The sequence below is a fragment of the Morone saxatilis genome, unplaced genomic scaffold (assembly GCF_004916995.1).
Source record: "Morone saxatilis isolate NCDOM2014 unplaced genomic scaffold, NCSU_SB_2.0 Contig11, whole genome shotgun sequence".
Taxonomy (NCBI): Eukaryota; Metazoa; Chordata; class Actinopteri; family Moronidae; genus Morone; species Morone saxatilis.
The window spans coordinates 25,023,621-25,045,402 of NW_023339663.1; the positions used below are offsets into that span (position 1 = coordinate 25,023,621).

Below are 21,782 nucleotides of genomic sequence, written 5' to 3' on the forward strand. Positions count from 1 at the left end.
ATGGATCCCCCCATGGTGGCCTTATAGTGACCTACTGCTCTATTTATATCATGCTGTGTTGTTTTTTCCGTTCTTTTTCCTTGGGGTGGAGTCTAAACCACAACACGGCCTCAATGGTGTCAAACAGAAGATGGTGAAAAGAAAATACGGATTAATGTGCCGAGCATCTATAGGATTAGTGGAAAGAGCACAAGGCAAGCGGCCTCAGGTTATACACAAGGAAGTGGGAAGATGGTGTGTTTTACCACATTGGAAGCATTTAAACCAGACGCCAGAGCAATCCTCTCCAGTCTGAGTTAGCCAGTAAGCCAAATGTGAAGCCAAGGATGCCAATGTTTTACTCTCCGCTGACATAACTAAATTAAAGGGGCCATGGCCTTTCTTTAACTTCTTCAGATTTAATTGGATCATTAGCAGAACAGATTAAATTGCAGCCAGAACCGAATGGTTTGCATTAAATCTGCACCTGGAAAATTTGGTCGAATATCAAAAGCTGAACAAAAACGGAGCAGTTTGTCAATGGGAGGCAGTGCAATGGACCAGTCCTCACACTTCAGTTTTAAGTAAGTTTGTTTGCAGTTGCCAAACAAGTAAAATTAACTAACACACTGTTGAATGCACATATGCATGCATCAGAATGGTGAAAAAGAGATGAAAGCATTGTAACCAACTCAGGTTTGGATACACTGAAACACAACCACTAGGGATGTAACAATTTATCATGAGATTGGTAACTTGTGATACAAATATGTGAATATTCAAGTATTCCTTACTTTGAAGAGAAAATATTAGAGAAAATATATTTTATAGATTTTTGTCTGAGAAATTAACTAATTATTTATTTTTGTGTATTGTTACATCCCTTACAAACACAGATCTGAAGTCAGATGCGCTTAGTGTTGTTTTAATTACTGAAAATAGCAAATATGACACTGACTCAAGAACTGAGGTAAACAATACTTGCACATATGCAGTTTAAGTGTGTTTAAGTATGTTTATTACTGTTTTTGTCATTTTCTGAGGTCTTTCTGGGTCTGTTTTATTTCAATTATAATTAATAATTGGAAATTATTTATTTTAGTCACACTTTTATAAAATAATATTCTCCTCAAATATGAATTGTGAATGAATAGAATTGTATCGAATCCACTTTGATTCATAACGTATTGTTTTGTTACAAATTTGTCAGAATCCCTTTTATCAAATTGCGGACTAGATTGGATTGTCTGAATGGGAAAGATGCACACCACTAAAAACGGATTAAAAATCAGAAAGCACAAGGGAATGAAATTAAAAAAAGCCCTGATGTGGACAGTGATAATGACAGCATGTGAGTGTGTGCATGAGAGTGTGCAGCGCAGTACACTCATGGTGACATTTATGAGCGAAGGCTCTACTGATTATCAGAGGGTTCAGTGAGTCTTAAGCAGTGATTGCTAACATCACTTCAGAGTCTTTTAGACATTTGGAGAGAGGCAGGGAGTTAGCACCTCTGAAAATTATCACTCACTCGAGCCGTGTCATCTCTGTGGCTGGGATGTGAAGCTCAAATACAGCGTTTTTCTGTGAAATGTACCGGCTTCTTTGAAGATCAATAGCCATCTAGACTGCAAAACCATTGAATGTGGAGTCTCAATAATCCATACATGCTCTGCTGGCTTTGAGGGCACACTTTATTTAAACGCTTTTCAAAATTTCTCATGATAATAACATACGCGCATGCTATAAATGGGGTTAAACAAACTGCAAAAGCACACTTGCACAATTACACATGGCACTGCTGTATTCCACAGTATAAATTAGAGCTGAATGATTGTAGGAAAATATCGAACAGTGATTTTTCTGACCAATATTGCAATTCAAATTTTAATTGCGATTATTTTCAATAATTTTACCCACACGTCGGGATCTTATTGAACAGGATAAGTTCGTACCACAGTGTTGATCTATCTTTAGACTTCTTGTTATAGATGAACATCTGTGTAAACCTGCCTTGTTTTCTATAGAATCATTGACAAATTGACATCACATGAAGAAATTACATATATCAAGCCTCAATTAATACTCTTCAAACATAAACATAATATTATAAATAATAATGACAAACTGGTGTTAGGGCTTGTTTTTTCTCATACCTTAATGATACTGTTGACAGCTCTGTGCTTAAAGGTTTGATGGGATATTCTGTCAACAACTACTTATACTACTAGTGTACCTGTCAGAAACTAACATGAGGTAATATTGCGTATAGGGCTAAGACATTCTATTCAGTTAGTCTCTTAAACTGAAAAAATAACCTGTCACATCCTTTTTGACAAAACAATATTTGTAAGTGTATATGAGACACTGACCAGCCCAGAGCATATTAACTAGTAAACAGTTGAGAGTCTCATTTTTGAATGAACGTTAATTAACTACAATTGAGTAATTTTGTCAGAGACAGTTGTCATTGTAGCTGGTGAAATTAACAGCTGTCGTCAAGTGCAACTGCTTGTTAAGACATCGTTAATTATGTAGGTTATAATTAGAATCGCCGCTCTTGCATTCTGAAAATTACCCACTTTGAAATCACGATTTTGACTTTACAAGACTAAATGTTCAGTCTAGTACAAATAAAATGATTATGTCCAAAACCATGTCAATAGATTGCAATTATTCATGATTATATTTGTGAACAAAATTATTTTTCCCCACAATGTGTTTTTAAAGCAAAGAAAGAAATCAATGATTCTGTGAATTTTCTTAAACAGAGAAGTGTGGAGATGGAAACAGACTAACTTCACTACTCCACACAGCCATCTTATCAACCTCCCTGGATACACAGAGAGTAAAAAACCTTATTTCCTTTTTCACATTATCAAAGTCAGCCTCCTCTATCTGTCTCTGTCACAGGAAAATCGGCCCACTGCCACATTCTCACGCCACCACACAGCATCAGAGTATGAGAGGCTGGAGGCTCCATCCAGAGGCCAGGCGGCAGAGCCACAGGGCTGGGGAAAAAAGGCATGATCCTCTCCCCCCCGTGGCACAGTAAATAGCAATCTGAGCGGCTGAAATCCTCATCCTGTTGTCCAAACACATCAGAGGGTTCCTCGCCAGTGTCGTTTGATTGACAGGGCCTGTGTCGGAGGGCTTGGCGCTGTGTACACCGAATGTCAGGCCTCAGCCAGACAACTGTCTGTCAGTGCACAGGTTGTGGAGTGAGTGGCGAATGATGTGGGAGGATGGAAGAGCGTGGAAGTGAGAGGAGAGGAGGGAGGCTGGGGCAAAGTGCTGCCTCAGGAATCAGAGAACCTCATCTGGCCTGCGGGATTTGGTTGCCTCAGAGTAGAGCTGCTGCTCCTCCAGCTTTTAGTCTCAGGCACTGAGACACACAGTTAGTTAACAATGTGAGAGTGGAGCATGATGGCACTGCATGTTCGACCCCTGCACCGCAACTTGAAAACACTCCAGCATCTTGGCTAAGAGGACAGAGCGCTGCAGACAAGATCCTGCAGACTGCCTAAAACCAATCCTTCACCGAGATGAAAGCAACTATTTTTAGCTTCTCTGTCAGCTCAGGTAAAGAAAATGTTGTCTTGCCTCGATCATTTTGTTCCCCCCTTTGGTTGTTCAACACTCAAGAGATCAAAAGCGACGTCAGGAAAGCAAAGGCAGCAAGGTGAGGATGCAGTGAACTGTCGGTGGGAGGTTTCAACTTCAGGCGGTGGGAGAGAGCTCAGTGTTACAGATGCTATCGATCCAGTCACGCCAGTTGACATGGAGTCCCCTGAGACTGAATGTCCTGTACTGCAGATTAACTGAAGCCATTATTCCTGTGGCTCACCACGACCCACAACCACCCACCGCCGTCTCAGGACCAGCACAGCCGTCATAAAGCATTAGGCTCTGCTAGAGTGCTGTGATTATAGATGTAAAGATCGCCCGCACAGCCTGGCTACTCTCCGTCTCTCTGAATGGGCCTCAAGGTGGAGGCCTCCTCCTCCCTTAGTAGTGCTTTCATGCCTAATTTCTCTTTCTCTCTTTCTCCCAGTCGTTACCTACCTGCAGCCTGTGTCTCACAGGTTCTGTTTCTGAATCCATTCAGTCTGTTGTCTTTATCACCCAGTTTCTTGTCTTTCTCGCTAAGTTTTCAGGCTTGGTTTGAGCCAGCTGGGACATTTCATAACTATACATCACTCCCACATCAATTTGTTGCGACGTTGACCGAGTGAGGCAAGAAAAGTAATTAAGACCCTAAAGAAACACTGAGCAATACACACACACTCAAACACACACACTAGCAGCTTCCATACAGTGATCTTGGACCACTAGGAGGTAGAAAGACTCAAAAGATTATTTTCCTAGGTGTGGAAATCATTTCTATTGGTTTTGGTAACAATATACTCACCAAAGTTAACCAGACAGTGCAAGGAATACAAGGTCACACAGGTTTCAATTAAACCCCCCAAACTAGCCAAACTTAGGTGGAATAGATAACGAAGGCTTACTACCCATCTTACTCAACTTTGGCTTCTGCTGAGATCGTGAGCACACACTGTTTCACAGTGCGAGAGGTATTATATGGGTGCGCTCACTTTCAAAATAAAGTATATTGTTACAATCCGTTTTAGCACATCTTAGTACGTTGTGTTCCAAAACCTCAGCCTTAACTTTGGTAAGTACAATAGAAAGGCCGGCCAGACCTACAAAATAAGATCCAAGTTGTAAAAACACAAAATTATAATTATATATAATGTTTTTTCTTTTCTGCACACTTTGCCTTGTGTCTCTAGTAGGGATTGGACAATATATATGAATAGGGAATAGGAGTCCTTTATCTCTTAAGTGACTAGTAATCAGTTGATTTCTATTAACTTCAGTTGGGTAAAAAAGCTGAATCCTGACTCATTCTAGGGATGGAGCACAACCCCAATACTACAACAAGCATGCAGTAAAATGCAAGAATGTCTGTGAAACAAACAGTCAAAATGTTTTCAAAAAAAGGCTCACGTCCTTAAAAGCTGGAAACTGTAGATTTTAGCTTTAGCTTTTTGTTACTCAAACTGGTGATATCACTCATGGTGATAAAGGAACATGTCACCCAGTGCAACAATGTGGATCATCGTTGTGTTTTTTTAGAAGGGTTTTGCTGGCAATAAACAAAATATAGAATACTGCCATACTTATCCCTGATATATTCCAAAATAGATTCAGATAGCATTGTACAGACAGGAGATATTCTAGTCACACTGGATTAGAATGGACACATCTTTTATTGAGTCAGCCTGTAGACGGGCCCTTTGATGTGTCTATAAAGCCTTCCTGTTTGACAGAACACAAGGGTCACTAGACTATATGTTGTATTCTGAGCTGTGCTCACTCAATGCCAGCCTGTCTAAGCTCTGTACAATCTCTGCATGGCCACAGAGCCCATTCTATAGATAAATACAACCAGTATAGACCTAGAACATGGACTGATGCACTCTATTCACAAGCAGTGAGTGTCCCAATGGTCAAGCCGAAGCAGATAGTCGGCCGGTGAGCAGCGGAGCGTTTCTCCCTGCAGTCCACACAGCCAGCAGATACCATGCTCCATGACACCACTATCAGAGGGTGGCAAGCCTCTGTGTTTGTGTTTACAGTGAGATTAGCCACATGCACATCCAAGCATCCGAGCATGAGGATGGAATGTAAATTTGAACACAGTATAAATTTATGAATGTGCTGATTCAATTTGAACTGCTTGTTTGCACTCTCAAACCTCTACGTCTGGGAAATAAGCCTTGCTGTATGTCCTATTTAACTGGAGTGTTCTTTTTTTTTTCTTCATGAAAAAGTCACTTCCATACCGGAAACATCCATTAACGCCACTCCAGAATACCAACTGGAGAGCCAAGCAGTCTGCATTATCAAACACCAGTGTGATTCATCTACTGTAGCAACACAGCAGCTGGCACAGCAACAACACGTCCCATGGTCCGTTTCCCACACTGACGAACGATTTCATGTGGTGCATTGTGGGTGGTGAGGTTTGAGGTTTTTAAAAATGGAGGGGGCGGTCTACTACAAAAACTAATGTTAGAGGGAGATCCTGAAGTACCCTTCACCTCCCCATCAGCTATCTCCAGCAGTCACATGGCTTCAGCCCTGGCAGAGTAGAGCGGCAGGTCGGCCTGTGGGAGGGAATCAGGTCCACGCAACCTTTCACCGCAGAGCAACACCAGCTTCCAATTTAACACACTCGGATAGCAGGAACGCGACCACACAGAGCACAGTGGGCAGGAGTGTGATCTCAGCTGAATTGCTGTCGATTCAAGGATGGATTGCGCAGTGCGATGCAAGCCCGTACATCCAGTGCCTGTATATATAGCATGCAACCAGCTTGGAAGTGAAGGCTCACTGGAATGAACGGTGTTGGGCTCCAAAGGGTACAGCCTGAGTGTAGGAGGAAGCCTACCTCCAGAGCAATGCTAAACTGAGAGAGGGGATAAATAAACAGCCGTTATGTATTTCTTAAAGAATCAAAAGTCATGTGATGACTCCCACGTAAGCAAAACATTTACGGTAGTCCACTGAGTTCACTTTTATACCTTTGCAAACACAACTGAATAGTTATTCTGTACTGCTGTCATTTCAGAAGTGCAAACACAGATGGAAATATTATCCTCTTGGGAGAACAGTAGTATTTGACAGTGTAGTATTTTAATGACATTCTTTTTTCTGTGCTGGCTTTATTTTGTCAGCATTAATGAATCACAGTTATGGGTTCTGATTTAAGGAATTGTAATTACTTTCTTCAAAGAAAGGTGAATGTGTTGTATACATTTTTTGAAAATAGGGAAGTTTGTGTTTGTCTGGCTTTAAAAAGCTCTACCTGTATTTTATCATAAACTGGCATAGCAAGTCTTTGTTCACATCTACAGTCATACATTGTGAGTGAAAGTAAACACTCAGTGACAGATTGAAACAGCTCCAGTAATAGCAGGTACATTACCTATTAATACAGGCTCTAAAGCTGTCACAATTTTTTCACCAGGGAAGTAATTTATTTTTTCCAGAAGAGATAAGCTCAGCATGGATGCTGTTTCTTAACAGCACCCTACTTCATATTCATGCTGTTACATACACTCACCCCAAGAGCTCCACAGTACAACTGAGCATCACTAATGAAGCACTTGCGTAGGTTATGTCTGTCTCATTACTTCCTCACAAATTTCACCAGTTTGTCTGAGTTTCAAAATGGCAACTCTTCAGAATGGTAACAGTCAATTTTTCTAACTACGGAGCTATTCCCACCTCAACTTGTTCATACGTCAGTGAAGGGTTACGGTGTCACGAGAAAGGTTTTTTGGAATGATCTGATACAGATAAACTGACTCCTCTTGCTTTTGAGACCGAGTAAAAGGAGACATTTAATACACACTTAAAAATTCACCTTTCTACACTAGTCAGGGTAGCATCATGGCTGCAGAACTTCTCTCACAGATAAAGGGTCTCAAGTTCAGTTCCTCCAACTGTCAATAAGTCAAAACAGCACTATGTTTGGTTAAGATGATCTCCGGCATTACATTGGACCTTTCCTGCTTTCTCTTGGTTAGAGTGTCTGCTAACTGCTTCGAGTGTGAATGTAAGATGCTTGACACAGACAGTACCAGGGTTTAGCATTCATTTACACCTTGGACATCACCGCTCTATTTTTATGTGCCTGTGGAGGCGCCAGGCAGAACACTACAGAGACTGCAGATGTCATCTGGGTAACCGTTTTATCTCCCAGTCAGCCACCGCCTGAAGTGAACAGGCCTACCTGGAGACCTGAAGGAGTAACTCTTTCAACACACAGAGGAGGAGTAAGACAAGGAAGTCCATTTTAAAGGAATGCCGAAGAGAAAGCAGAGAGTTTAAAAGCCTCGACAAGGTAAACAGAGAATAATCAGACTTCTAATTAAAGGTGGTCTCAGGCTGAAAGTGACATTTAGGAATAAAAAAAATGAAAAAAGCACGTAGCCGGGAAGATTTAATGAGAGAGAGTTTCTCCACTTCCCTCTCCCTGTGGGGAGTGACCTTTCCGACTCCCTGGTGACAACGTTCCCTCCAGATTTATTGGGCCTCTCCCTCGGCTGCACTGGAATAAAGAGAAGAGTTGCCTCACCATCCAGACGCTGACCTTTAATTTGACACAGGCAGGGACAAGCACGGTGCGTGGAGCCTGGCCGGCCAGCAGCATCAGACAGAAAACTGGACCCAGCAGTGGCAGCAAGGAGTTGAAAGCCTAAGACCTTGTAGTGGCGCCTTTGTTGATAGACTTCATTTCCACCTGATCCTTTGTGTGCAAGATACGTGTGTGAGATGAATGTCATAGTAGTAGTGCAAGAACACTGGGTATCCACATTCAGACACATGTAGGGATCAAAGGGAGCAGCAGAACAGGAAGCGATGACAGGTCTCCACCTAGCTACCATCAGCTATTGTCTTACTGCTAAGACCGAAGTACCAACTACCCGGCCTCATGTTCCACCTAAGTCACAAATCTTAAGCCAATATTTGGGGAAAAACACTTTCTTTCTTTCTTGTAGAGAGTTAGATGAGAAGATTGGTATCACTTTCATGTTTGTACACTAAATATGGAGCAGTCAGTTAGCTTAGCTTAACACAAAGCCCTTAACACGTATCCATAGACTTGAAAACGTGTGGGTTGTATTGTATTCATGAATTAGACAATCACAACAGCAGGTAAAAAAAATACCAGTTTAACACTGGTGTGGCTCCTACAGAGAGTTACATTATGGGTTGTTTGTAGCTTTATGTTGCTAGGCTACCAAGTTTCTCCAAATTAATTTATTGCTCGGCCTTTGCAGTGTTTAGTTAGCCCACTTGAACTTTTTTGAGTTTCTGATGACTTGTGTAACATGTGAAATACAGAAATACTGAAATAGTCTCCTAACGTCTTTATTGCAGAAACAAGCCAGAGATCATCTGTCAATCAGCAAAGAATTACAGCTGTCATAGAAGGTTCTGATGAGGAGTTTCAAAAGACAAAAAGATGCTGCAAGATAAAATCATTCTCATCACTTCAAAAGCCCGACATGAGAGTTTGTGAGAGTTAAAGGGCGAGTGTTTAGGATTTTGTGGCATCTCAAGGAGAAACTGCAGTGCACAAAACATTTGAAAAATACAAATGTCCATACCTGTCCCTTCTGGTCTACTGTAGAAACATGGCAGACTCCAAGGAAGTCAATCTGCTGTGCTGTAGATATAAACGGCTCATTCTAAGGTAACAAATCCTATATTCAGGTGATTATACACTGATGAACAGCCTATGATCACAACCTGAAGGACAATATCAACACCTGTACATATGCTCTATCATACAAGATTCAAACCACATGATTGCAACAATACTTTCCTAGGCCAGCTGCAACAATAGCAACACATTACCCTACAGCGTGTAGCTCAGTGCAAGCTTATACTACCCCACCTCCACCAATACAGATCTATGATTCTTCCATCAATCACACACATAGTGAAAGAGACTTCTCTGCATAGGTAGACCTATAGCAAATCAATGTAACCTGTTTTTCCTATCATAGAAGATTTTTACCGTACACATTCTCAGATAGATGCAGTTATACAACAGTCTAATGTTTAAAGTCAGCTACTTCTATTTATATAAACACAACTCCTTTGGGACAAGGATTCCTTAAAAAAAATTGTAATAATGTGTAAATAACAGAGAGGTCCGATATAACGGCTTCCAGGTTAAACCACTGACAGGATACTGTATATATGGGTTAAACAAAAAGGATCTCTCTATTTAGGGATCTTTTCCATAGAGTCTGTCCGTGGCCAAAACAAACACTTGAGTGGACTTACATTGGATTAGATGGTACAACGATTACACTGCAGTGCTCCAGTCAATACTGAACCAATTTACCTAAACTCGTTGTCCCCATTAGTCATTCAAACACAAAAACAGGAGAGAAAAAACAGGGCTGAAAAACATAAAAGTTAAATGTATTATTTGATTCTGAAACAGTAGACTTGTGTTGTTGTTATTTGGCCTTTGAGGGTATTGGATGGTTAAAACAGCCCCATCAGGCTTAACCCTGGCGCCTGGCTAAAAGGTACAGTAAGTAAAAGTGATGCTAGATGAACTGCTAGTGTTAGCCTACCCGCCGCCGGGTCTCTGGTTCCAGGAAAGTGAGTCAGGTTTTGTAAAGGGTCAAGTACACATCATTATGAGAGGAAAACAGTGGATGCATGTTCTCACAAGTCTAGGTGAAAGCAATGCATTTTAAATTGGTGGGACGTATTCCTGCATTGTGTGACTATTTTTCAACAGCATGCCTCCTCTGCCTGCCTGACCAAGCACAGCAAGGTCATTCCACCACTTCTCAGAGGCTTGTAACTGTGCTAGCGTGGGAGAGACCCAAATGGTTCAGGCTACAATGACCAATAAACAATAATGATTTAATAATAATGAAGCTAAGCCAGTACAGTCAGATTGCCATGCTGAGACAACTCAATTAATTCATGTAAAAATAAATCTCCATAGCAGTAACTATTATACTACTAATATAAATGACTGAAATCATTGGCATGGTGGCAATGCAGGATGTAGGACATGCAGCACAAAACCTTCAGTAGCATCAGATGTCTGTGTGTGTGTGTGTGTGTGTGTGTGTGTAATCTCAAGAGACCATATTGAAGGAGATTAAAGCTTTCATACAATTACTATTATCTAAAGACATTTCACAAGGGCTCTTGTCCTTTATATCTCCACCATCACATTCAGCAGGTAAGAGTAAAGCTCCTATTGTCGATCAGATGCTACGGATCCTGTAAAAAGTCCATTTCTGACACAATGACAGTGACAATTGTGCTCAGGCTACCAAACATCTGCAGAAACACTCAGAAATTTAAGATAACAGATACTCTTTACATATGAAGTTAACACAATGGTTGTTTTACCTTGCGAGAAAGAGAGCCCGAACGTATCAAACGCATCCAAATCACACTTTAGAACAGAATTTCGAGTTCTTAGGCAAAAGAAAATGCGAATGAATGCTTGTTTCCATCCACTACCGTTATGTGATTATTAGTAGTTTGTTCACGAGATAAGCAATAGGTGGCGCCAATTCTGCAGTTGGAAAACCCAAGCAGAGGGTGCAACAAGATGATATAAATTAAGGGAGCACCTGTCGAACTTGAAACAGTGAAAAATAATGCAGAAAACAGGATCAAAACATGACATTTGCGTTTGTTTGGGGTATTAATGAGAGAAAAATTACATCAGAACTGTGTGGAGCGAACATGGATGAATTATAGAGCCATGTTGGAGCGAAACCACCAGGATGCCCAGGTGGTCATAATGTTATGGCTGATTGGTGCATATAAAGATGGACGACATGATCGTTCTCCAAAAGTGAGGCCAGCCTGATCCCTATTGCACAGTCTCTGGCTCCGAATGGCAAAAGATGACAGCGGCTGTACCTCGGATATTTTGGCTTAATTTTTGTACAGTGGGAGGAAGTGGAGACGTGATATCCGTCTTTTATATGTTGATGGTCTGAACCCTTCACCGGGCCCAGACCACAGGAGCAGTGATGCAATAAGGCAACAACCAGCCTCCAGTCCAACTCTCACTAATACTTAGTTCAATTCTACAACTTACACTGCCTGTAATATTGTAGTCCTAATAGTCCTTGCATTACAGACTTTCTGTCTACAGAACGCTTCTTCATTTGTTGGTTCTTTGAATAAAATAAACAGAACACAGCTCTGTAAACCTAAGTACATATCACATTATATTTACCGCACCAACTAAAACATACTTTCTAGTTCAATGGAATGGCAGAAAGTAGAAACTACAACACTGGTAACCATGTCACATCCCTCCAGTCTAACAAATCTGTTGTCTAACCACCCTGTTGCCATGATGCCTGGAGATAACAATGAGCTATTACTAGAAAACAGCAAACTTATTTTATTTTGTTTTGTGGTGTGAAATTAAGTTGTGAAACTGCCAAGAGAACCATTCTCCCTTGTTGTCTGGTAGCTTCTTCCACAAATGCAAATAGCAAAGTGTTCGGGTAGTCCAGGGAGCAGAGATTGGACATGCATAAAATAAAATATAGAGTACAGACAATACTGCTTGTTTACAACCACTGACATCTCTCAGTGGCCAATGACGTAACTGTAGATGTACTGGCACTAAGTATGGTCATTCTCTGCAAACAGAATATTACTGATTGTCCCTTTAATGTCCCTTTATGGTACTTAAGAGGTTCAAGGCTGTTTCATCAGTTTCCACAGCCACAGCAATTGGTGAGATGGGATTTGCTGCTGAGTCACTTGTGCCAGTGAGACAAGCATGGTAATATGTTTGCTTGATGAGTGGCCTTTTAAACACATAGATATCCCATAGAAACATTTCTGAAATGCTTGACTAGAGAAAGTTTTCATCTTAATATTAATTAAATGACTTAGTTGCAAACTTCGGCTAATCATTTTCACTCATGGGTTAAGTTTGCAAACTCATTTTCCTGACCCTATCAGGCCAAAATGTCTCTCCCATTCTAATATATGTCTTTGCATTTTATGTAAGGAATAATAACACCTGTCATGAATGGATTGGAGCGCACAAACTTTTTTACCTGTTGGCCACATGCCAACAAAATGTCATATGTAATTTACTCATATAATGGGACACAGACAATGTACAATCGTTTCTGTGTTTTTAGTGCGTAAATGGAAGAAGATAATATAACTGTTATTTCCCTTATTACTTGTGTTACTTACCCATCTCTGTTGTGTTTATTGTGTGGGTGCAGTGACCTCTGATCCCAATCCCCACTGGCTGCTTGCAGTAACTGTGGTCTTGGAATCTCAGTTTGTAACACTAATTGTAAATCATTCACAGCAGGAAAGCATAATCTAGGTGTTTAAAAAGTAAATATAACAAATTGTTGGGTTCCTATTCGCATCTTGCAAGAACATTAATTCACAGTGTTGCTCAAATATTTGTGTCATGAGTGTATCTTGCACAGATTTAATGCTGGAGAGTTAATCACACACATTGAATGTAGCTGAGTTAATTTCTAGTGAATTTCTATTCACAATATGCTGTACTATACATTGTTTGTTTGTTTGTTTATACACCTGTTAGGCTGACTGTCAGTGGTGTGTTTTATAGCCAACAGCTTTATAACACTAGTTTCTGAATAGCTCATGTAAAAGCTTTCCTTGGTTTTGGTTGAATTATTGGGTTGTCACCTTATTGACTGGGGCATTTTATTCTATTTTCAGTTTTTCTCTCTTAATGGACCAGTGTGAAGGATTTAGTGGCATCTGGTGGTGTTGTTGCAGATCATCCTTCATAAGTCCCTCACTTCACCCTCCCCTTCCAAGCTTAAAGGTGGCCATGAGAGGCGCAAACGCCTGTTTATCTATCTACACAGTGGACTCCATGAAAGGCAACCCGTGGTGTCTGTAGATAGAAACAGCTAATTTTAAGGTAAAAAAAACTTAATGACTCCTATATTCAGGTGATTATACACTTGTGAAAATATAGATGTGCATATTATAGTCAATTTCTCCCAATAGATTTTCCTAAATGTTACACACTGGACCTTTAACTTCCAGTCACTATCGCTGGCTGTAGTAAATGCAAGTAAAAAGTCATGGTCTGCTATACATTTTAAAAAATAGAAAACTGGACTGTATGTAATGGTATACAGTAACTATAACCAGATGAGTGTTTGTTGAAGAAATATTGTATTGACACATTTAACTATCCTAATCAAACTTCTGTTATGATATCATATTATTATAAACAGGTAATTAAACAAACAAACAACACTTCTGACCAACCACCATTACTGAATTGTAACAGTAAGATGTCTAGCTGATGGCAGAGCTGTGTGGGAGAACTGATCTAATTAGCACCACTATGTAAGTAGCAGTCAATGTTTGTCAGACTGCTGTAGTAAAAAAGTCTAATTTTCTTCCAGCTTTGTCAGTCTTTTATGCAGTACTTTATAAAACAACACAGTTATTTGCTAAGATGTCAGACAGAAGCAGCAGATTGACACAATGCAGTGTAAACAGGAAGTACAGAGAGTTATTACGTTAAAGGCTAAAGCTAAACATTGAAAAGATAGAAATAAAGAAACTGTTGTTTTTGTATTGTGGTGTAGAGCTAGTTAGTTCAAGTATTTTTAGATATTAAGAAAAAAAATCAAAATCTTCATTATAACAAAGCATATTTTAGCTGATTAGCTTGAAAAGGCTAGAGGTATACGACATACAACAGTATGATTCAAGTTTTAAGGTTACAAGTGAAAAGGCTCTTAGGATGACTAATGTGTAGTAATGAGTGACTAACTGATTTGTTTGGCGAACGTAACAGTATCTCGGATAACAAGTTTGGCTTAATATAATTTAAACGGGTAAGTTATATAACAATTCATCCCCCATGCAGAGCAGGGAATATTAACTATAGAGACTGAAATTGTTTTAATATGGGTCCTTGTGGAGACTGTTCGAGGAACTGCAGTTTTGGTTACTTCCCTGCTGGCTTCATTTGCCAGCCACAGAGGTTGCTGCTTGCATAAGACAAAGCTCTTTTAACGTAACTTGAAACCCAACAAAATAATGTAGAATGAAATGCTGTTGGCCTTTGACGTAGGCTCTCTCTAACACTCTGTTACTACTGTAGCAAGTTAGCTGGGCATACTAATGTTTGTTTAGCGCAGACACACTGTGTAATCACATACTTTTGCTCTAGAATATTTGGTATATGGTATTATAAAAGAAATAAACCACCATCCAAACTCTTTAGAGTATCACTCTCACTATAGCCCCATGCGCACTGCTTCAACATGCTGAGACAGACATCCAAAGTTTGACAGGCCTGCTGTGCCTGAAGTTTCTATGATTAGACAATCACTGTTTGGAGGAGGCATTCAGCAAACCGTCAGTTGTCAAGTCAAGTTATGTAACACATATACATACAAAATAATGGATGATACATGTATTAAAACACAGAGAGGAAGAATATTAATTGAAACGAGAGTGTAACAGGGGTGAATGTTAATTATGGTTATAAGGTTTACAGCACATGGGATCAATGATGTCTTCAGCGTGAGAGATTTAGCCCGTTTTTGCCTGAATATGTGATGCAAAGCTTCAATTCTCCTCACAAAGGAGCAACCAGTTGAGCGTCTGATGGCTCTGAGCAGACCTGTCTGACACAGACATCAATGAGGTCGGCCTTCTGAGGCTAAGCTTAGGCATAATAATTAATCTTCTTTGACATCATCATCCTCAGTGTCACCTAGCAACCATCCATCTGCATTAGCAAGACCACAAAAGAGGCCTGTCATGGGCTGTCTGGGGTGGGGCTTTCACTGATTACAATGCAAATGCCTCTGTGTTGAAATCCACTGAAACTCACTTTCTGTTCTATTTGTAGGACAGCATTTTCAGTCTGAATTTAATGAGAATTTCAAAATATATAGTATGGGATGTTTAAAGGGAGCAAAAATTAACACTTCTGGAAAGATTTTATTTTTGGCTTTAGCTGTCATTGTTTGCATTATAATGTCTGCTAATTGAGGGTCTGAATTCCACACTCTTATTAACTGTTACACCATAGGTGAGAACAAAGGGGGAAAAAGCATCATCACCTACTCACCCAATCTTTTCTTATATCTTATACATACATTTTGGATCTACCACTGCATAGCAATTATGTATAGTAAGGGGAAAGGAGGAAGAGGTGAAAAGATAACAATCAGTTATTTGGTTTCAGTAAGAAAATATATGTTCTGGAGAGAAAATTAAAGGGAAGGGGGGGATTTAAATAACTTTCATTAAATGTTGATGAGCTCGATTAGCTCTACCAATCACCTAAAGAGACAACCAATTTTCTTAAATAAGTCTACATGCATGCACACCACAGTGTGTGCACCCAGAGATGTACTCACACTCTCAGTCAGCTCATATACAGGATAAATTTGATAACCAGACTAGTCTTTTCTGTCTCGCTAACAGACAAGATTAAGTTTTCAAATGATAAATACTGAATTTATTTTAGCAACCACATTATAAACTACTGCTTGCTGCTACTCTCACTCCCACACACGCAGTGCAAGGTGCACAGATTCAAGCCTAACAGCAGTAATCCACAGAGGAAAAGAGAGACCAAACTGCCTCTCAGCTGACAACTGGAAATTGCAAATGGCAATGTGTTCAGGTAAAGACTGTGACTGAGTTACTCCCCGGGTTTACTCCTGGAAAATTGGGGAATAACAGGCTGTCATACGGGGTGACACATCAGCCTTTGTTAAAGAAATTACCTTGTTCTTTGCCCAGCTCTCTGATGCTCGGCCTCCTGCACAAATTGTCCATTTGGAGAGTGCAGACTAAATGGAACTGCGTCTTTGGCATGTTGCTCTTCCGAAGCACAAAGAGCCGGGGCAGATAGGAATCCAATTATCCAAGGCAAATAATGGATGTCTCATTTAAGATGTGCGGCAGTTGCGACAGTAATGGCAGTGCCACAATTTTCCCGAAGTCAGTCTCTATCAACTGCATCATCTTTTGCCTAACACTAACTCATGTTTAGCCGTATACTACAAGCTGTCAAGCATTATAGATCACAATAAATCTTCTGAAGACACGGGAAACATGGTTGTCAAAGATAGAATATTTACTCACATGTAGCGTAGGTGTGGATTCTGAGCAAATGCTCGAGCCTGGATCACCCTCAGGTTGCAATTCATGATAGTTCTGAAATGATAAAATACAGATGAACTGTGAAGAAACCACATGAACAAAGACATTTCTTTTCTTCCTAGTGTGGGCACATACAAACCATACACACAGTGTTCTGATCATGTAACTGCATCAAGGCCATTTTCCTCATTCTTCCTTATTCTGCTTGTGCCTCTTCGATCCTCATGTGGATTTTTCCCCCCTGCTTTGGTCTGTTTTGTAGAAGCCTCAGATTTATTTATTTTTGTCTTTTCCAGTTTGAAATTATTTTGCCATTTGAATGATACTGTATATAAAAAGAAAAATTGTGGTATCACAGTAAAGAAACAATAATGTACTGCATTATTCTTTCTTTACTGTGATACCTAATATGTATTTCAAGACATTTTTCAGGCCCTGCCGCAGCAGTCCACTGTAACAAATCAGAATAGTTCCTTGTCTATTACAATTATTTTGTACACCCTGCGGACCTGGCACTGAAATAGAAATTCACTTTGAACCACCATTCGATGAAAGATTTGTGAGCTTGTGTGTCTTTACTGTAAAGCCAGTGAAACCTCTGATTAGAGCAAGCAGTAGAACACTTTTCCTCATTGTGTTAACTTGTAAGTGAAAAAAACTGTGAAATTAAACTAATCCTCGTTTTGCTGGAGACCCTGTGGAATCCTCTCAAGGAGTCCTGGAATTCCCAGTGCCCCAGTTTGGGAAACACTGTTATGGGCTACAATGGTAATGACTTCTAATCTTGTAATCACAGATGTCTCTCTCCAAAGAAGCCATTGACATCATCAGTGAGCGCCTCATAACACAGCGTGCTGATTATATCCAGCTGTTGATGCCAATTACCTTCCAGAAGTCTGATCACGCCTCTGTGGCATTTGACTGGGATGTGGCTTTTCATCACCCAAAAGTTCCTAAAGTGGGTCTCCAAGTATCCTTGAGAAGTTTTGTGGGGCCTTCGGGAACCTTCTGATGGGTTCCCCAGAAAAATTAATAAACAATAATAACTTTTATTTCACTCCCTAGAAAAGAGCACAACAATGTACAAGGATGACTGTTGAGCTTTGGTTATTATCCTCCCAGCAGTGATGACAACAGTAATGACAATTATGTTGAACATAATCATCTCCGTAAACAGCAGTGATTTGATGTTTGCTGCATTTAATGTAAGGTCCTAAACAAGTTTTAAAGTGTTGGAAGCCGGACATTCGACTGAAGGATTTTCTGATCTTTGTGTGATTATTTAGTTTTCTGAACCACACAAATAACCAACTGAAAGGCCACAGCACTTCACCAAAACATTTTATACTTATATTGTACTTTTGAAATACCTTGAAAAATCTGATACACTGTCTGTCCTAATAAAAATAGTACTATAAAGTATATAGTCGAAATTTCAGCACATATTGTTGTGATGCACCAAAATAAAATAATGTTTTTTTTTATCAAAATCCATCAAGAGACAAACGTGGCACTGAATTGATATTATTAACAAGTATCTCCTGTGTAGCCGAAGCGTTATTTCTCTATTCCTCTTATTCATCTTTTCAAACCAGACCAGACCATGAGCCACAGTGTTGCATTGTGCTAGTACACCAAATGTGTATTAATCCTCAGCTGAAAATAGTCCCAAACAAATGCACAATTTACTACTGTTTGATTAATGTTTTCCAGAAACTACAGTGGCCAGCTGTTTAAGAAAATGATTTAGCCTTGTTTAAAAATAAAAGTAAACATTTGTGACCTGTTTTTAAAGATTTAGGAGGATTGACAATTGACAATAAAATAAAAAAATAACAATAACATTGAAGCCTTGCATTTGAAGATAACTGAATACAGTGAATACAGTAAATAGCATGAAACTATTGTGTATGTTATAACAGATTTCTTTTAGTTAGATTGCTAATGACAGCTCTAACCAAAATCTAAGTCAGTAGTCTGTTTAATCCAAAAATCTGTTATTTGATTAATGATAAGTAGACTCGAAAATATGAGCAGAGAAGCAACAGTAATTATTTCACACTTGTAGAAAGATGAGGATAAACTATTGTGCTCCTCATAGAATATAATAATAAACCACTGAAGAATGAAGTTAGTGCCCTATTCTGGAGATGTACAGTACAGTTATATAACAGATTTAATAGGTCAGTGTTTATTTCAGTTAATTATTGCATATTTTTTCATTTTGTTCAAGTAAAGATGAATAAGGTCAAATGTAAATTAATTGATGTAAAATATCCTAGAGTAACTTCTTCTCACTCATCCCGCCATACTGCTAACAGCCCCACAAGGTAACAGCCTTCCCTGGAAAGGCCCGACTCCTCCAGCCGGGGAGGAGCCAGCGTCCCCAGACAAGGCAGCAGGAGAGAGGCAGTGGTAATGAGAAAAATGCTAATTTAGTGGTGGAGATATTGCACTTGGCCTCCCTGATGAGGGATCAAGGGGATCAGGGGAGAGGCCAGCTCTGACTTTGGAGGGCAAAAGAGAATACGGTTCTCTGCAGAGAGAGAAAAAATGAAGAGGAAGAAGAGGTCGGGAGACAGTGAATGAGGAAGGAGTAGTGGGGCAAGAGGAATGTAAAGGATGTGGCCTCATGGTGCGGGGTAGCAAAAGCAAGAAAGGAGCGTAACATTGCTTTAAGAAGTGAAAAGATGAAAATTAAAAAAAGGGAAAAAAATCACAACACAACAGCAGGGGCCCCTAATTCAATTTTCCCTGCTGCTTTTTAGCATTATTTGATCAGTGGCTTAGCAAAGCGAAGGGGATGTTCCACCGGCGTGTGACTGTCGAGAATTAAAAGCTTGTTTAAACATCAGCTTGTGTTAGGATCAGAAACACACACCCCGACTAACACCTTGTCATCTCCTCTGAGAATTAGCCGGGATTGTGTCACATTCAGAGAAGTATCGGACATTAAATCCCGATGCGGTGATGCAGCCACTTGTGCTCTGAGCTGAATTACTGCTCTCATCTCTGGGAGGAAATCACTGGCCGCTCTACAGTGAGCAGGTGGGCAACATGATGGAAAACAGGGATTAACAGCAGTACAGGTTCCACTGTGGTTTTCCAGACTTGCAACACAGTAGGCAGGGACATGCACATTTTGAGGGGCTGTTGTTTTAACCTGAAAAAGATAACCCTAACCCATACCCCTAACCCTGTTAACTAAGTTAAGTTTGGTTCATGTGATTGCATAATATAAGGCAATATTATTACTGACTCTCTTCAACCCAAACCGGTCAAGGCAGATGGCCGCCCACCTAGAGCCTGGGTCTGCTCGAGGTTTCTGCCTGTTAAAAGGGCAGTTTTTCCTTGCCACTGTTGCCAAGTGCTTGCTCATGGTGGGACCTGTTGGGTCTCTGTAAATAATTTCATAAGGAGTACAGTCTAGACCTACTCTATTTGAAAAGTGTCTTGAGATCATCTGTTACTATACTAAAAAAAAATTGACTGGTTGCGCATTATTTAGAAGCCTAGATGCATATTTTTATTCACAAGGCATCCCATTGATTCTACCATTCATCGTTAATAATTTCCACAACTTTCTAACGCTCACCAAGAGCCTTCACAAGTCATCAACAATAAGTTTGGTTGCCATGTACTTACAGATTCTACAGTGTCACATGACAGGGAACATCACGCAAGGAGGCTAACAGTTATAAAAGTTGGGATCATATGGCGATTTAATTTGGTCTAACTTTAGTAATTATGGGCTGATTGTATTTATGCTGCCACAACAGCAACAATACAATTTTTTTTTTTCTCCAGTGGGGCAGCTTAGCCCAAAGAGGGCAAACTGGCTATTGGTCGGGCAACTTTAGTCTTATGCATGCCCTTGACAGTTGGACTAAAATAAAGTGAAGTGCCTTTCACTCATCTCCCCTCACTCCTCTCCAGATAACAGCAGCATCAACACTCACAGTCTCTGTAGTCCAGTGTAGAGCTCCATATCGACGTCTCTCAGAGTCTGCAACCCTGTCCAGTTCTCTATGTGTCTGTAAACAGAAAGAAAGAGAATGGTAAATAAGAGGTTCTTGTTCATCTGAGGAGAAAGGAAAACAAACCAGGAGATATGACAGGAGAAAACTTTTTTTTTTAGTCCCAAGTTGCAAAATAACTGGCTGTGTGTAGTCAAAGTTTTTGAATCCATATTCATTTAAATTGCAATTATTGGAACAGTTCTGACAGAGCGCTCTCTGCTGCCCTCTGATAGATTTAATTGCCAAGAGGCAGCTTCTGAAGCTTAATCTATGTGAGGGGAAGTGTGAAGGGGGACCAAATAAATAGTCCAGATGACTTTACTTCTGTTAATGCTATCACTAGACTCCCAGGGGAAACTCTTTCTATGTGGTGGGATAAAAGACGTGAAGCTGGCGCCTTCAAATTAGCTTTAGGAAAAAGAGCATTTGTAAATTATTTGTTTGTTATGGTTTGGAAATGAAATAGACAACACACATAGGGCACACCGGTTTCAATTAAGCTGGGGAAATGAGGAGATGTAGCAGAGTACATGGCAATGGCTTTATTGCTTTGTTTTGGAAAGAGGGAAATATGATTGAACGCTAAAGGGAACTTTATCCTAAATGTCAAATTTCAAATCAATGCCAACACAACAATCAGCGAGACACACCAAGGTTTTTTAAATGGCAGCATGGCAGCTGATTGGCTGTTTCCTACAGCAAACCTGCATGTACACATATGGTTTAGACATAGGGACACAAAAATATATACCATCCACATACATGCACATAGTACAGTCTTGCAGCCAAAGCCTTACATTTGAACTGCACTCACATTTCATCTTCATCTTTCAGTGTGAGTTCTGGGATCAGATAACACTTTGTATTTTGTGACAACAGCAGAAACATTCTACAACATTCTTGCAATTGGTTTTGGCAAAACTTGTGCTCCTGTAGCATATCTTTTGGCTCTTGTGCATCTGGTGTACAATGATGAGGCAGCATCTGAGACATTCTGTTTATTTGAGCGCAGCGCTCTGGGGTGCATCACCTGCTTTGGTGGAG

The 21,782-nt window shown here is 40.1% G+C and overlaps 1 protein-coding gene across 1 annotated transcript in view; it reads right to left on the bottom strand.

Moving 5' to 3' along the window:
• Nucleotides 1-21,565, bottom strand: part of ntrk3b (neurotrophic tyrosine kinase, receptor, type 3b) — a 136,238-nt gene extending 114,673 nt beyond the window's left edge. Inside the window, exons 1-4 of the mRNA XM_035682205.1 lie at nt 21,553-21,565; nt 21,436-21,442; nt 20,679-20,753; nt 16,702-16,773 (exon numbers count right to left, since the gene is read on the bottom strand). Coding sequence (XP_035538098.1) covers nt 16,702-16,773; nt 20,679-20,753; nt 21,436-21,442; nt 21,553-21,565 — 167 coding nt within the window. The remainder of the gene's footprint in view (nt 1-16,701; nt 16,774-20,678; nt 20,754-21,435; nt 21,443-21,552) is intronic.
• Nucleotides 21,566-21,782: the final 217 nt, after the last annotated feature.